The sequence below is a fragment of the Diorhabda carinulata genome, chromosome X (assembly GCF_026250575.1).
Source record: "Diorhabda carinulata isolate Delta chromosome X, icDioCari1.1, whole genome shotgun sequence".
NCBI lineage: Eukaryota > Metazoa > Arthropoda > Insecta > Coleoptera > Chrysomelidae > Diorhabda > Diorhabda carinulata.
In genome coordinates, this window is record NC_079472.1 from 15,609,970 (window position 1) to 15,627,385 (window position 17,416).

Here is a 17,416-nt window from a genome sequence, read left to right on the forward strand (position 1 = left end):
AACACTATCTTGGGCATGGTATCCAGATGAACGCAGATAAAATATCAGTGGCGTAACAAAACGGAAACCGACGCTTAAATCCCGATATAAAATCTGGGGTAATTAATAAAATTAACTCGATGATTTTGTAAATGTATAATAATTAAATAATCCTTCCTCACATAGTTTAATAATCTCAATAAGGCCGCAAAGAAAAACTAAAAAAAATTAATGTTGGTTATATTTTTATAATACAGGAACTTGTCAAATGTCAACCGGCTTGTCAAATGTCAATCCGTCTCAAATTCACTAAACTCTTATTTTTAAATGAGAATTATCCTTTGTTGTACATCATTAGGAAGCAGATTTAATGATTAAAGTCGAATGATCACAGTTGCAATAATGAACAACACCGTTGAAACACTTTCTTCTCTTAGTGAAACCGCCAGTCAAGTGCGGACGGTAGTATAAAACCACTACTTGAATCGGAAATGCTAAAATTGTTATGTGTAGTTTAATATAGAAAGAAATGTCATAAATAGAAAAAAACTGTGGTTATTTTTCAATATATTCTGCCTTTATTTCCACGCATTTTCCCAAACGTCTACTATGTACGTACACGTTTAATTTCATCGTCGCCGTTAAGTATTTAACCCTTTTAACTCGGTCTTCAGCTTTGCTACCAAAAAATAGTTGGACGGGACCGGATCAGGGCTATATGGTGGGTGTGAAATCCTGCTGAGCAGTGAGGACTTGAGCATTCTCTTAAAATTATCGCACACCTCGACCTTTTTTACAGGTAATAAGCAAAAAGCAGAGTTTTGTATTACTCAGCTGATAGGAACTTTTAGAAACAATCGTAACTTTTAGTTTATTAAAAGTGATTTTGTGATTTTTGTGGTACGCCAGTGTTGGGTATGAGGAAGCCGATTTGTATGGTTTACTCATCCACTTTTGTACGTATTGTTTTATGTTTATGTATAAATGAACACCTGCTTTCGTATATGTGCGTTCATTCTTTACCGAGAAACAGTTTTATTGTCTAGCCTAATGCCGAAAAATATGCGACTTCCATAATATCATCCTTACCGCAAATCCTGGTCGTTAAACTTTACAACAAATTTAAACTGTCTCACATTTTTTTAAAACTATCATATATTTTCATATACACGAATAATTCCACCAATCTGTTATAGAATCGAATATTTATTACCGATAATAGAAGAATAAATCGGATGGCTTTGAGTTTCTAGTGATTGACCATGATAATTAGTAAATAAAAAAACAACTTTTCTACAAAAATAATAGAAAATAAAATCGACAAAATGAGGTGTTTAATCACGTGACATTGAACACCAATCAGAAAAGCGTGACGTCACACCTCGCGAAACACTATGTTGTAGCTGTCATTTTCGTATAAAGTAACAAGGTTATTTCGAGTTTCCAGCAATTATTGTTAAATTAATAAAATTCGTTTTTAGTTTAATCTTGAAAGACAGATATAAATTGCCAGGGAATCGGTATTTAACAAAGCAAACGGCAGTAATTTGCCCAAAATTAACGCCGTTATGCTTGACAAATTTTTTTCAATGACTACATACTTTTTTTCATCGAAAGTCCGCAGTATTAAAACTTATATGTAAAGAACAAACAAATTCTTATTTAATTAGCAGTTACCAATCAGAGAATTGTATTTACCCACTGTGGAATGAAAATACTTAACTGATTTTGAGGCTAGCGAATACAAAGTTTATAACTTTAACTTAATTAAGTAATAAAATTTTATATGTTTGGTATATTATGGTAGATTTTGCAAAATTCATTACTTTTACTATACATTTATAAATATATACAACAAGTTTTGTTTGATACTTACATCAAAATAATCTTCACAGAAATATTTTTGTCATTTGCCATTTTTAACCACTTTCGTCGTATTTCTTTATTGTTTGGAACGTATATGAGTAATTTGTCTGGCGTTTTTATCGTTGTACTTTTTCATTGGGGCACTATACAATATATATATTACAAGGTATTCATTATTTATTAAAAAACACAATTGACTGTCATAAACAAACATGGTTGTTTCGCGAGGTGTGACGTGTGTCATTTAAGACGCCATGACAGTCTTGACCTCTTTCGCGGTCAATTTCAAATTCATTCCTAAAAACTCAAAATACTAACGTAAAAAAACCTATTTGTCTTAAAATTCGTCAACTAGCCTATTGTATTTTAAGTAGAAAAAAGAAAAAAGAAAACAAGTATACGACACTGATATCACGTAATCTGGCTAGTCGAAGTCAACGTTTTTCCCATCCTTAAAAAGCGAATGCCAGAGAATAATATAATGAAAATTTTATCACTTTCGTAATGAGTCACATCTTGTGGCCGTTTCTTTGAATCCTACACAAAAGAATGAGTCTACGTGAAAGACGAAACGACGAGACGTTTTTTATTCGAGAAAAATGTAATATGTTTTAGTTTTTCAAAAGTAGCATGATTGGAATAACAGAAAGAAATTATAAAACAGATGCATGCTTTTCTAGGGCAAGGATGTGTTCAACAACCTCTTTGACTCCGTGTACGTTGATAAAATTAATAAAGTATGAAGAACGTCAATGGAAAATGTGCACCAACCCCAAAGCCATTAGTTTGTTGTGGTGTTTACAAAGTGGACTCACCAAAAACTTTCGTTTTCTTTGTCTGGGAGAAAATAGGGCCAGAAACATCATTATAAGATAGTATATTAGCTCATTCTAAACTGAACAACAAAGATAAGTCTCCGGTAGATCTCTAAAAATATTATTCTACCCCAAAAACACATTTAACTGAGCCCAGTTTCTCAGGTTTCTTATATCCTAATGAAAAAGCTGCATTCAAAAAGGTTGTCGAAGAGTTTTTGGGAAATTAAATTAAGATAACAAATACCAAAAATACATCGTTGAAGATTCATTTCCTAAATTCACATTTGAATTTTATTCCTGTAAATTTAGTAAGTTTCAGTAATGAGGGGGAGCGTTTTCAACAATATATAAAAATTTTTGATCGGGTACTTTTGGATGAATAAGTTAGGGTATTACTATTGGTCTATCATAAGAGCAATTGATCCAAAAGACTACGAAAACAGATCTGAAATATGGAATGTCAATATATATATATATATATATATATATACATACGAGGTCTGACTATTAAATAACGAGACAGTGCGCCTAGACGGCGCCCAGACGGCTGGGGTTGTTTATGCACGTCCTAAAAAGCCTATGGGGACAATTATCTAACTCGTGCGCGTGTTTTTGAGTGGTGTAAGTGTTTTAGTGAAGGCCGAGAGAGCTCTGAAGATGACCAACTTCCTGCGACTGTTTCAAACAGTGACCAAAATGAACCAAACTGAGCGTGCAGATCGTCGAATGATTGCCGAGGCTGTAAACGCCGATAAAGAAACGATTAGAAAAATTTTACACCGGGAATTAAGCACGACAAAAGTTAGTGCCGAAAAATCTGCTCTTGCGTCAACGGTTCTGCTCAGATTTCTTTAAAAGGTTAGAAAAAGGTCTGCTTTGAAATGGACCCGATTTGAGTCGATGGAAGCGGTAAAGCAAAAAAACGACAAAGCTCCTGAAGGCACTCACCAAAGAAAACTTACAGCACTGCTTCGATCAATGGAAAAAACGGTAATTATACACTTTCACGGTCACCTGGTTTTTTGGAATTTCGATTTAGAAAATCGAAAAATGGATGGATTTTAATGATCTTGGTCTCAAAAAGTTCCATTTTACGGCGGATTTATAAAAAAAATTAGTAGAAATAGCTGGAATGAAAATTTCTCATAGTTTTACTGTTTTAAATCGTAAAAAAAACGGTTTTGCAAAATAATCCTTTACAAAAAATTATGGTAATTATTCGGTAATTATACACTTTCACGGTCACCTGGTTTTTTGGCTAGGTTAGGTTAGGTTAGGTTATGTTAGGTTAGGTTAGGTTAGGTTGGCTCTAGAAAATCGAAAAATGGATGGATTTTAATGATCTTGGTCTCAAAATGTTCCATTTTACGGCGGATTATATAGAATATAGAATATAGTACGAAACTATTCACGAAAATTGATTGTTTTTCATCGATTTCATTTTAAGCTATAAAAACTGAAAAATCATTTTTTTTGGATTTTTTTTTAAATTGTTTATTAATTGATGTAGAATACAAAAAAAATATAAGAACTTTATCTGATAATGAGATAATTTTTTGTAAAGGATTATTTTGTAAAACCGTTTTTTTACGATTTAAAACAATAAAACTATGAGAAATTTTCATTCCAGCTATTTCTACTAATTTTTTTTTATAAATCCGCCGTAAAATGGAACATTTTGAGACCAAGATCATTAAAATCCATCCATTTTTCGATTTTCTAGAGCCAAAAAACTAGGTGACCGTGAAAGTGTATAATTACCGAAAAAACGTCTCGTTATTTAATAACAAGACCTCGTATACGATATATTAAAAATTCGGTACATAATGAAAAATGTAAATGTATGTTAGACACAAATTGGAATAGAAAAAACCGAGGCTGATATAGTCTGATATGTTTTTACATAAAAACATTTTTTAATGTTACCTTGTACAAAGTATATTTTATTTGTTTTATAATTAATTGCAAAATTATGAGTCTGCGCTTGAACGTTCTTCCTAGAATTAAACTCATAACGTTCGTAGATGAACAAAATTAAAAAAAAATTTATGTCGTTACTAATTTTTAGTGGAATATTATAAGACGTGTCTTAATTTCAATAAAAACTGACCAGTTGTGACATTAAAGTCTACGGAACACGGAACAATTGTTCATTTTATTTTTATACGAAAAATGTAAACATCATCGCAATTAATTTCATAAAAATAAAAATACCATTTACCTGATTCATTTTACAATATTATTGTTGAAACTACATTTTCACATCACGTATTATCGAATCGCCCTTCCTCGTTAATGCCGCTACGAGAATTTTAATTAATAAAAAAATAGTAGATATATTAAAAGTCAATATTCAAATTAAAAAATTTAATTGTGAGATAAATTTCGGGCTTTAAATTTTTTACCAGATACTCTATCACGCACTAGATCAGGGGTCTCCAAACTACGGCCCGAGGGCCACATCCGGCCCGCGGACAGATTTTGTCCGGCCCGCGGAGAACTAGAATACTTGAAAACTCCTTTTGTGATAAGTTGGATAGAGAAACACAGAATTGTAATGAGTAAAGACATGTATAATATGCAGAAAATATTTAACTTCAGTACCTATTTAATAACTAACAAATTATTGAAATGAATCCAACTAACATTTTATACATTTTAAATAAAAACATAACTTATAACAAGCATACTAATGAGATTTATGTAATTGAGATTTACACTGACAATAGTTTGTAGATGTGGACTAATTTTACTTGTACCAATTATTACAAGAGGTCCTCGGAACTTACTGGAGTAATCAGTATGGCCGTAAGGTTGGAAAATTTGGAGACCCCTGCACTAGATGATTGTACCTGAAAATTCCTTCATCTAGTACCGTCATATTCTTTTTATGCTTTTTGCAACATCTTTGTTTAAATAAAAATCTGATTTCCTCACACCAAAGTAGAGTACAGATGAAAGTACTTATATGGTACTTATATATTTTATCTTTACTGTTCAAGTAAAGTTCAATACGATGTCGGCGGCCGTGCCACGATACATGATATAAGATAAAACAGTGAAAAGATTAAGTCGTTTTGCAAAAATATTGATACCGTAAAAAGTGTAAGAAAAACTGGAGAGTGAGTTCCCGCAGGTTGAAGATACGCTTGGTTCCTACGAGAACGAAATCGTCACACGCCCATCTCGAGAGAAATACTTAAAGAAAAAGCAAGATTTTTCTACGAGAAAATACATAATTAGAAAAAATGACTTTAAAGCCAGTGAAGGATGGCTGGAAAAATTCAAAAAGCGTTTTGGAATTCGTGTTTTGAGCCTGACAGTCACACTGCAGCAGTTTATGCCATGTTCAAATGCGAATGGCACACACAAATTGGATCTATTGGTGATTGGCAAGGCCAAAAATCAAAGGCCTCTCAAAAATATCAATCTACCGGTAAACTATAAAAACCAAAGCAAAGGTTGGATGACTCAGGATGTTTTTAAGGAATGGTTTCATGGAATATTCGTACGATCAGTAAAAAAGTTTCTAAAACAAAAGAAACTGCCTATAAAAGCTCTTCTCATTTTGGATAACTGCCCTAGCCACCAGGATCAAGATGAGTTGAAAAGTGGTGGTATCTGTGTCATGTACTTGCCACCGAATGTTACACCACTCTTACACCCCATGGGCCAGTATTTGATTCAAGCTTTCGAAACGCAGTATGAAAAAGCTTTGCTGTACAAAGTATTGTCTAAGGAAGACAGTATAATCCAGTCGCTGAAAGATACAAACCTTAAGGATGTAGTTTTTCACTCGCAAACGCCTGAGAAAACCTACCAGAAAAAGTGATTGTTTGTTCATGGCGTAACTTATGGCCCGACATGACGTCGTTAGAGCAGTACAAAAAGAAGATTGCCAAGAGGAAATAGACGTTTCGCTTCCTGATGAAATAACAGAGCTGCGTGACACAATTGTAGGAAAACTTATTGATGAAAGCGAAAGCCAAATCTTTACAACAGAAGATGTAGACAGCTGGCTAACGGGGGGGAGGAAGAAGAAATATTATGACAGGTGAAGTGATAATCGAAGAAGCGATGAGTAGGGAAGAAGAATGTGACGACAAACAAGACGAAGTTTCTGCTGTTCACTCAGTTAGCCGAGTATTGGAAAGGCTCCAAGAAAAAGTGTTAAAAACCTCTTTTCAAGCGAAGAAACAAAAGAAAATTTCCAGTTTTTTCACCCCAATAGAATAGGCAATCATTACTGTAAGTGTTAAAAATACAAAGTTGTATTAAAAACCCCTTTTAACACATAACCATTACGCAAGTGTTAAAGATTACTTCAGTATTGCAGTACTGTACTTTATTTTTCAATAAATTTTTCAATAAAACCCTTTTTTTTTGTAATTTTTGTATATTACTTCAGTAATCCGGCGTTTTTGCTAATCCGGCACAACCCTGGTCTGATATCTGCCTGATTAGCGAGAGTCTACTGTAAGGCATTACTTAAAACTGCAAAAAATTATGATCCTCTTTTAAAACTATTGATTTTCTACATTTTTTTATATATTTGTCTTGATTTTAGGCATCCTTTAATTGAATATTCGTTTAAAAACAGATAGAATCTTGAGGTGTCGACCTACCTCGGTATCATTTTCATAGATCACTATCTAATTCATATCTAATACATTTTTGATACTTCATTTCGAAATGATCTAAATGTCGATGATACTATCAAAAAATGGGAAAACAACAAGACATAGTACAATTAAATTTTATTCACACCGGTGGAGATCTACCAATTTTGGGTCGAGATTGGAAAGCGCAACTACATTTTTGAGCATCACAAATCTTACAAATATCTGTTCCATTTTGTGTTTCTTTTAAATCATTTGTTATATTTTCTTGCGTCCGCGTGTTCTAAAAAAAAACATTAATCAAAAATATCTATTTATTATATAGAGTGATTCTATGACAATTAAAAATTGAAATGGGCCATTTTGGGGCGATGGTAGGTCTTTATCCCATAGGAAACTTGGGTCAGTTAGGCGCTCCCACCATCGTATTTCGCTGGTTTTCTGAACTCGATTGTGGTTGCATTTCGCTCTAGGATGAATTTCGTGAAGGTCGTCCAAAATCGGCTGCTGTGCCAAAAAACATCGATGCTGTGCGTAAACTGATTTTACAAGATCCACATGCGACATACGGTAACGCAAAAAATAACTTTTTTTATCGTAAAATATTTTTTTACATACCTTGAACGTTGTAATACCGATAATTTCTTCGTCTATATCTTTACATATTAAATCATAACAAGAACAATAATATCTGTTTTGTTCTGGCAAACATTTCATACATCTAAAATAATTATTCAAAATAATAAAATAATAAAACAATCATGCAGTGTTTAATAATTCATTATTTCGGTTAATCTACATAAATTATTCAAATTAATTCCCGAAATACGTCAAATTTAAATACTACCTTCAATTTTGTTCGAATTACAACCTACAACATCCAATTTTTCGAATGTGAAGTAGGCTAGTGAAATATCTTTTGAAAGATCTCTTAAATCTGTACAAAAAATGTTTATTGAAGCAATTGAATAGAATCAAATCAAATTTTTACTAAAACTATAACGTTCACAGATTTTTAGTTGATATTCATTGAAAATACTTTTTGGTTTCATCAAAACGCCTCAGCAAATTGTTTTAAAATTATAAATTGTAAATATTTCTAATTTTAGTTAATGTCAATTCTGAAATGATAAAAATCGAGTACAATAAGAAGTGACTAGTTTCTCGAGTTTGCTCATGTGAGACAGGTGATAAATCACCTGCAAATACACTGTGTGATGAAAAAGTTAGATGGGATGCTTAAGTTTACGAAAATCCCATATACATCGAGTAGACAGGCATATTCTACAATCCATGTTATTCATACATCGATATTAAACATATCAAAAGAAAATATGTACATCTCAATAAAATAATATCTTTAATTTCTTATTTATTTCCTTTCGATATATCTAATGCATCTAAATGTTCTTGGTTTTAGGTCTCTTCTATTTTAAAATTAATTTTTTGGAGTTTACTCCTTAAGAATTTGTCAGTGTCAACATACTTATATTGCTGTTTTTATTATAAATATCAATAATTAATATTGTTATTGTGAAGTTTTAATTTTTATCATTGTGTTCCGCTAAAGTGAACTGAAAGTATTTTCAAATAACTATGGCAGAAAGAGGTGTAGATGATATTGCCGGAACATCTAACAAACACGTGGTTGCAAGGTACGTTATAATTCATGTATTATATGTATGAGCATGTATTTATTTGTATTTATTAAATACTTTAATAATTATCGATGTAGTTCATATAAATATATATTTGAAAACAACACATAAAATTAGATAATCAACCCAATATGAATTATCGAGCGCATCCACATAAAATAGAAAATTTCTAACCTAACCAAAAATTAATTTTTTTGTCGATGTCTATAAATTCTTCCACGTTATTATGATTTATTTTATAAATAATTTTTAAATATTAACAACTGTAGTCAATAATTCGATAATATTATCAGAAAAATCGACAATATTTTTGGAGTTTACTCCTTAAGAATCGATTTGAATATATAAGGGGCCCGGTATGAGAAAAATGTGAGGAGTAAAATCTATCGATGAATGACCTCGTTACGTTTTTGGTGCGCACCCTATGATGCGCAACTTTCTAATTTGTCAGTGTCAACATCCTTTTTTTTGTTATAAATGTCAATAATTAATATTGTTATTGTGAAGTTTTAATTTTTATCATTGTGTTCCGCTAAAGTGAACTGAAAGTATTTTCAAAGAACTATGGCAGAAAGAGGTGTAGATGATATTGCCGGAACATCTAACAAACACGTGGTTGCAAGGTACGTTATAATTCATGTATTATATGTATGAGCGTGTGCAATTTGTATTTATTAAATATTTTAATAATTATAGATGTAGTTCATATAAATATATATAATACCATTACTGCCGCTCGTACTGAGTGGCGATTTTAATGTCGATTTTAACAAAGATGATGGATTGACATTAATAAAATTTTTAAAATCTGGACTGAATTTAGATATTGTTTCTGATAGAGCAATGAGGACAACGAGGTATGGTACAACCATTGATGCGGTATTTTCAAGATTCGTGAACGTCCATGTGTTTTATTTTAGTTACCATAAACCACTTGTCACTGTAATTAATAATGCAGACAATGTTGATTTAATTAATATTTAAAAAAAAATGATAATAGTCTGATAATAATAATTACATAATTTATCAACATTCCTAATGATATATTTATGCACATCTGAAATTGACTATTTGTAAAAAGTTTAATGTAACATATTTCGTCGATTAGTTATAATAAATGTATATGAAATGAATAAATTGGATAAATATATATTTATATATGTATATTATTTTCATTAATTAACAAATTTACCCTTTTTATACAGTATCAATCTTTTTTAAGTTAAATAAACTCTTTTTGCGTCTGGTTAGACTATCGAACTTACGGAGTAAACTCCAGTCGTGCGTCGGAGCTGACACACACAATTTTTTTTAATAATTTTTGAAAGTAGAAGATAAAATTTGACGTTTCGACTTTTCTTTAAGTCTTTATCAAAATATAAACGTCGAATTTTATCTTTTTCAAAAATTATTAAAAAAAAAACTAATTTTAAAACAGAAGAGGCCTAAAATAAAGAATATTTATTAATTTTACGAAAAAAGTTATTCTTTCTAAAAAGTTCTGCATGGTCCAAAACCTAAAACTCAATCATCAGATGTTAATTTTTTTCAGTCGTATACGAGGTTTGTCAAAAAATGTGATTTTTGCTCTAGAGTAAAGTAACTTTAACTTTTTCACAATATCAAAAATGGTTATAAAGAATTGTTTAGAATTATAAATAGCTTTCAAATATTCAACATTGTTTATTCACATTAAAAAAATACTTTTTTCTACATTTTCTCTGCGATTACGTTGGAAATTCAAGTTTGCACTTTAATGAATTGCATTTATTAATTATAAATGCTAAATAAACTTTTAAAAACAATTATCTCTAAATTTTTATTGAACACTGATAACCTTTGAGTTGCTTAATCACATATTCTAACGATGCATTTAAATCAAGTTTGTATGTATAGTTTACTTTGTAATAAATACTAATGAATAATCACTATCTTCAATTAACAAATGCCTCCATGTAACAGTTCTCTTAAGACATTACCAACCATATGGGGAGTTATATTACGAACCGCTTCTGCAATTATTCTCTCTAAACGGTCAACATCTTCAAATGGCTTTTGAAGGTAAACTTTTTACTTTAATTAACCCCATAAGAGTGGGGTTGAATCTGGAGACCGCGGAGGCCAAGGAATTTCCGAAAAACGATGAAAAACCCTTCCATTGAAAATATTTTCAACGTATCGACGTACATCCAATCTGCTGTGACATGGGGCACCATCCTGCTGGAACTATATCTGCCGCCGTTCAAGTAAGGGAAGGTTCTCAAGACAATCATTTATTTTATTGTTAAAAAAGCACAAATAACGATCAGCATTCAAGGTTTCTCTGATAAAAAAAGGTCCAATTATTTGATTTTTATACATTCCGCACCACACGTTTGGTTTGAACGAATATTGGTCCCGAGTTTTCAACGTAAAATATGGATTTGTATCACTTCCCCCCAACGACAGAATGCTGCTCCAATACTAAGATTCCCTGTATGTCACAACGGAATTCAAATCGTTTATTATTATCTCCTGGTCTTAAAGTATGAAATTTTTGAGGTTTGTAACGATGATATTTGCATTTATTCAGAATCTTTGAAACTGTACTTTTTATATATACATTGGCGATGAAGATGTCCTTTTTCGCAAAGGATATTTAGGATGCTCAGTTGCAGGGAGTACTGCATCGCAACGTCATTATTTTCCACCACGCTTCGGCGTTCTTTGCTAAATAAGTCTTAAATTTATTAAATATTTTTCTAACAGTTTCATTTTGGATATTTTTATCTGGATGTCGGAAATTAAAAATATCTGCTGCTTCTCGAAATGTTTTATACTTATCACCCACTATTGGGCACAATCTCAATTTTCTCTTCCAGACTTAATGTTGGTGGCATGTCTAACTTTTCATAAACAAATACGTCTGTCAAACATAAAACTGTACAATACGAATATCTAAAAACTATGAAAAACACTGTTAGACTGCCTAAAAAAAGTGTTTATACCGTGGCACTTTATGAAATATTTAGACAGTTCGCAAAGCCTAGGAAAAGCCTAGAAAATGAAGAAAAAAGTATTTTTTTAATGTGAATAAACAATGTTGAATATTTGAAAGCTACTTTAGACCAAAAATCACATTTTTTGACTAACCTCGTATACGACTGAAAAAATTTAACATCTGTTAATTGAATTTTAGGTTTTGAACCATGCAGAACTTTTTATAAGGTATAACTTTTTTTCGTAAAATTAATAATAGAAAAGTTTCCCATATGCCGCCAACTTACGTGGACACACTGTATGTGGGCCCGCTAGCGAATGCAGACCACGTCATCTGTGAGTGCCCTGCTTTCTCTTGGGCATGGTTCGAATACTTGGGCAAGCCTAGTGGCGTCAAACAGCTCTAGCCAAAACGATTTTTAATCGTCCATTCGTGATTTCAAGTAGGACTCGATGGATTTATCAGAAGGCCTACGTGTTTAACTGTCTTTGGTCATTATTGAACCAATAATGAAGATCCTCAAAAGACTAATTTTTGAATATGGATTGCTGGCAACCATATCATAGATCAGTTTTTCAATTGAGAGCAATTTGTATGGAGAACTATTCTGTAATGCATTTTATTCCATTAATTGTTGCAGTAAACTTATAAACAAAAATGTTTCTAAATAGAAAATGTAGAGACCTTGGGTCTCATTATTACGTTGAATAATATCAATTTATAATTCCAATTCGACGTGGTTCGGGATTTTTTTTAATAAATATGCACAATGACAATTTCTTACTTGCAAGGTAACGACGGATCATCCTGATTTTTACGACATATTTCTAAATAACATAAAGGAGTTTTCGGAAAATGTTTCCCTTTCGAAACTCCAGTTTTCGAAGCTCCTTTCCGTTTTATTGGTTGTTTAACCTCAAATTTACTTTTCTAAAAAATAACATCTAAACCACGTTCGTGAAAGTTACTTTTAAAAATAATATTGAACCTACTTTTCTGAAAATCGAATCCCTATCGATTAAATTTATTTTTTCGGAATTACCGCAGTCCGTTTTGTCTAAAATCGTGGCAGTATCTGTCTTATTCGGAAGAACTTGAAAACTCTTTTCTCGAGGCGGTTGTTTTTCGTCCAAAGATAATAAAATCTACAAATAAACAATGAGATATCCGAATCTAATATATTAATATATATTAAAAGTAATCATACTTCTTGAATTATATCTTCTAATAGTATTTTGATGTCTTGAATGTTATTTTCGACATTTCTTTGCATTCTATCGCTTTCCAATATCAACACATTATTCACGACATTCTCCAAGACGTGCTTCACCTCATTTTGAATTATATTGAGTGGTGATATTGAAACTACAAATAAATTCTCTAAATCAGTAATTATTACACTAGACAACGTCGAAAAAGTCAATATAGAGGCTTAAATAAATAAAAATAAGATCTGTTCGGTGCTTAAATTCGAATTCGATAATTTAGCTGACTAATTTCTTCTCAAGTTCTTAAAGTGTTCTTAAACCAAAACGAACTCTGTAGCTATATTAGAACCTGAGATATAGATCTATGAATGTAGAAAAATTGCCAAAAACCTACAAAAATTTATAACTCCACATTGAATGTCCGCGCCTAGCTCCTCTCCAACTCAACCGATTCAAGTGTTCAAAAACTCAAAAGAAACAAGGTATTTCAGCGAGTGTTCTTAAACCAAAACGAACTCTGTAGCTATATTAGAACCTGAGATATAGATCTTTGAATGTAGAAAAATTGCCAAAAACCTACAAAAATCCATAACTCCACATTGAATGTCCGCGCCTAGCTCCTCTCCAACTCAACCGATTCAAGTCTTCAAAAACCCAAAAGAAAGAAGATGTTTCAGCGAGTGTGCTTAAACAAAAACTAACTCTGTAGCTATATAAGAACCTGAGATATAGATCTATGAATGTAGAAAAATTGCCAAAAACCTACAAAAATTTATAACTCCACATTGAATGTCCGCGCCTAGCTCCTCTCCAACTCAACCGATTTAAGTGTTCAAAAACCCAAAAGAAAGAAGATGTTTCAGCGAGTGTGCTTAAACAAAAACTAACTCTGTAGCTATATAAGAACCTGAGATATAGATCTATGAATGTAGAAAAATTGCCAAAAACCTACAAAAATTTATAACTCCACATTGAATGTCCGCGCCTAGCTCCTCTCCAACTCAACCGATTTAAGTGTTCAAGAACCCAAAAGAAAGAAGATGTTTCAGCGAGTGTGCTTAAACTAAAACGAACTCTGTAGCTATATAAGAACCTGAGATATAGATCTATGAATGTAGAAAAATTGCCAAAAACCTACAAAAATCCATAACTCCACATTGACTGTCTGCACCTAGCTCCTCTCCAACTCAACCGATTTAAGTGTTAAAAACTCAAAAGAAACAAGGTATTTCAGGGAGTATTCTTAAACCAAAACGAAGTCTCTATCTTGAATAGAACCTGAGATATTGAGGATAGAACGTGTGTATGTGAAAAACTCCCATAAGTAATGTACAGGGGGAAATCGCATTTGAGTATAACTTGAGAATGGTGAAAATTAGATGAAATTCGATGGTTGATAGCTGATCTGTGCATCAATACCTTTCATTGAAAAAAAAAATTAAGCAAATCGGTTGGGTAGAACGCCTGAACGGACTCGCAATGGAAATCATCAATTTTTTTAATATATAAGACTAGAAAGTTCTCGATCAATTGGCGATATAAGTATAAAAATTAGTACATTTGAATTACAAACATCGTATTATATTACCTGAAGTGTTAACACCTGTTATTTTTTCTTGATTATCCGTAGTGGTATGTTCGACAGTCTGAGAACTGTCCAACGATCTTATAGTTTGCGTAGATACGCTCAATCTTCGTTTAATAATCGGTTGAAATAGAGTAGGATGTAAAAATTCGCATTGCGTTAATACTAAATGAACATTTTTCGCTTGTTCCTCCAAATTAGTTTGGAGTAATTTCGTTAATTGAATCGTTACGTCTACAAAAAATAATTAATTACCACATTTGATTCGTATTCGAATTATTCACATTATAAATTATTCACTTGGGCCCCAAAAGTAAAACCAGGAAAGTCTAATATTCGTTTTTTCAGTTCTATTCCGATTGTTTGATATTCTAGATCTTCTCAATAACTCTGATGATTCTATTAATGATATCTGCTCGCCATAAACTATGTTATGTGTAAATCAGACTAGATATATGGCGCTCAAGTGATTTTGTTCACGATTGCTTAGCTATAGGTGCTATAATTAGGGACAACAGCTCACGACGCCGTCTAGTGGCGTCCATATCAAAATTCTGGAGAGTATTATGACAAATTCACCGATGATAAACCCTGCAGATACACTGGAAGAGGCTAACAATCATTACAAATTGTAGTATGGCAACATCAGAGACCGAGCGATGTTTTCCAACACTAAATCGAATCGAAATATTTCTTACAAATATATTTATCAACGAGGTTAATTTTTTTTTGGAAAAATTACAGAGCACCTTATATTTTCCACCACGAGCTGTCATTGGCGCGTCATTTAATGAAGTGGTAGTTTTTATGAAACTCTGAGGTTCAATACTAGATTTATTCATAATTTCAAGGCAACAGAATAAGTTTACAACTAAAAATAATAAATAATTTATTGATGCAGTAACTGTATACATAATTTATTATGAGTTTTACTCATTAATTCACAGGTTTCCAATCAAACCGTTTGAATACCTTATGGTGGGTCCACACGATACAGACTTCCATAAAATGTCGGTGCGATCTAAATGGCGGAGTATGCATGTAAATCTGCGTATTTATCGCAGCTAAGAAATTTAAATTGTATATATATATGTATATCCAAATTTTGGGTAAAATTTTTTACACCGACTTCATAATTTGTACGAACAAAAGTCTGTATCGTGTGGACCCACCATTAGTAATTTTAAATTAAATGACAGTCTGCTTAAAATGGAGACTCGAACTGTAGTTATACCGATCGATGCTTTTGGTTATTGGAAAGATTGGACAGATACGAGATTTTATAGATTTAGATTCATTTTTTTTTTTGTAAAAACACTAATCGTTCATATTCAATACGTACTCAATTTTTTACTATTTGCTAAAGACTTTAACACATTGTAAAAACTTACCCAATAAATTTTTGTAATCTTGTTCCAGTTGCTTAAATTGATTACGCTTATCGTTATTAGGAATTTCGCATTTTTTTACCTTTTCTTCAACCTTGAAAATGAAAATCAGTTGAATGAGAAAGAGGTTAAAGACTATTCGTTAATTTTAATCTGTATACAACCCGTTTCCTCGTGAAAAGCCTAGGTTAGGGATAAACACACTACAATCAGAGTATATTTAATCTGCAGTCTAATTCGCTATTTCTGAAGACTTCGTTATTGAAATTGTGTTAACATATGCCGTGACCTTATTTCAAAAAATTATCACTCACATTTCGTAAAAACGTATACATCGTTATTCTTCTATCTGTGGCAGAAATATTTTTTTGAATAGACTCTTTACATTCATATAAAACTTGACCAGAAATATTATTTAATAAAATATTGCGATCCTTGCATTCATTCCTCAGAACGTCAGCTGATTCGTTGAAATTGTTATTTTTTAAAAACTAAAAGATATATAATAAATAAAAATAAAATATTTAGTAAATTTAGCAAATCTTACTAAAAATATTGTTGCTATCACATCTCTGAAATCTTCGCTAAAAAATATTTACAATCGTTAATCAAAATTGAAGAGTAAATTTGGATATTCAGAATTATAAGCTTTAATCCTAAACTGAAATGGCCATTTTGTTTGTCCTATATAGAATAGTAGACGTTATAGACGTTAGTTCGGATACATTAGTCATAATTCGTCCAAACGAAGGAGCTCGCTCTTTCAGCTTTATTACAAGCCTACTTTTGGTTTGTTATTTTGTACGCATTTTCATAAATTGGTTATCTCACATCACATCAATCAATTTCCAATAGAATCTGACATGAAGCCCTCTAAAATTCTTCGAAAATTACTGTTGATATTTATGAATATTTGATTTGTTCGTACTCGTACAGTTTTGTGAATCGACAGTTTCGAGATCTCGCTCGGCGACGCTTCTTTCAAATGTCAAATCCAAGAAAACCAGAAGATACGCAAATTACACACTAGGGATGAATAATAACAATACAGGACTCTTTCGCTTTGGAAAAGAAGTCTGGTGCCAGCAGCTACATTCTATAACTTTAAACCATAATGTTTCAATGTAGTTATCCAGATTTATTTCGTTTGGGTTTGTATCTAGAGCAGACACTAATTCAAATATTCGAAAGACTTGATAGAATTTAGCTATATTAGAAAAAGTATGAACCTATTCTGTTGTAAATGATGAAGGGTTTTCCAATAAGAGGTGTTATTTTGAACAGCCTGCTATTTCGGTAAATGTCACTTTTGAAG

At 31.9% G+C, this 17,416-nt stretch overlaps 1 protein-coding gene across 1 annotated transcript; it reads right to left on the reverse strand.

The window, feature by feature from the left end:
* Positions 1-7,424: 7,424 nt before the first annotated feature.
* LOC130902294 (uncharacterized) lies at positions 7,425-16,529 on the reverse strand. The gene is made up of 7 exons (XM_057814287.1): positions 16,105-16,529; positions 14,717-14,947; positions 13,128-13,285; positions 12,913-13,065; positions 12,705-12,850; positions 7,901-8,003; positions 7,425-7,565 (listed from the first exon to the last, which is right to left on the reverse strand). The coding sequence occupies exons 3-7, from the start codon at positions 13,191-13,193 to the stop codon at positions 7,425-7,427; spliced, it is 609 nt and encodes a 202-aa protein (XP_057670270.1). The 5' UTR covers positions 13,194-13,285; positions 14,717-14,947; positions 16,105-16,529.
* Positions 16,530-17,416: the final 887 nt, after the last annotated feature.

Coding starts and splice junctions, on each gene's coding strand:
- LOC130902294 (XM_057814287.1), bottom strand. CDS start 13,193: ATGCAAAGAAATGTCGAAAATAACATTCAAGACATCAAAATACTATTA. Junction 13,066..13,127: donor TAGAAGATATAATTCAAGAA/GTATGATTACTT, acceptor GTTTATTTGTAG/ATTTTATTATCTTTGGACGA. Junction 8,004..12,704: donor GATCCGTCGTTACCTTGCAA/GTAAGAAATTGT, acceptor TAATTATTTTAG/ATGTATGAAATGTTTGCCAG.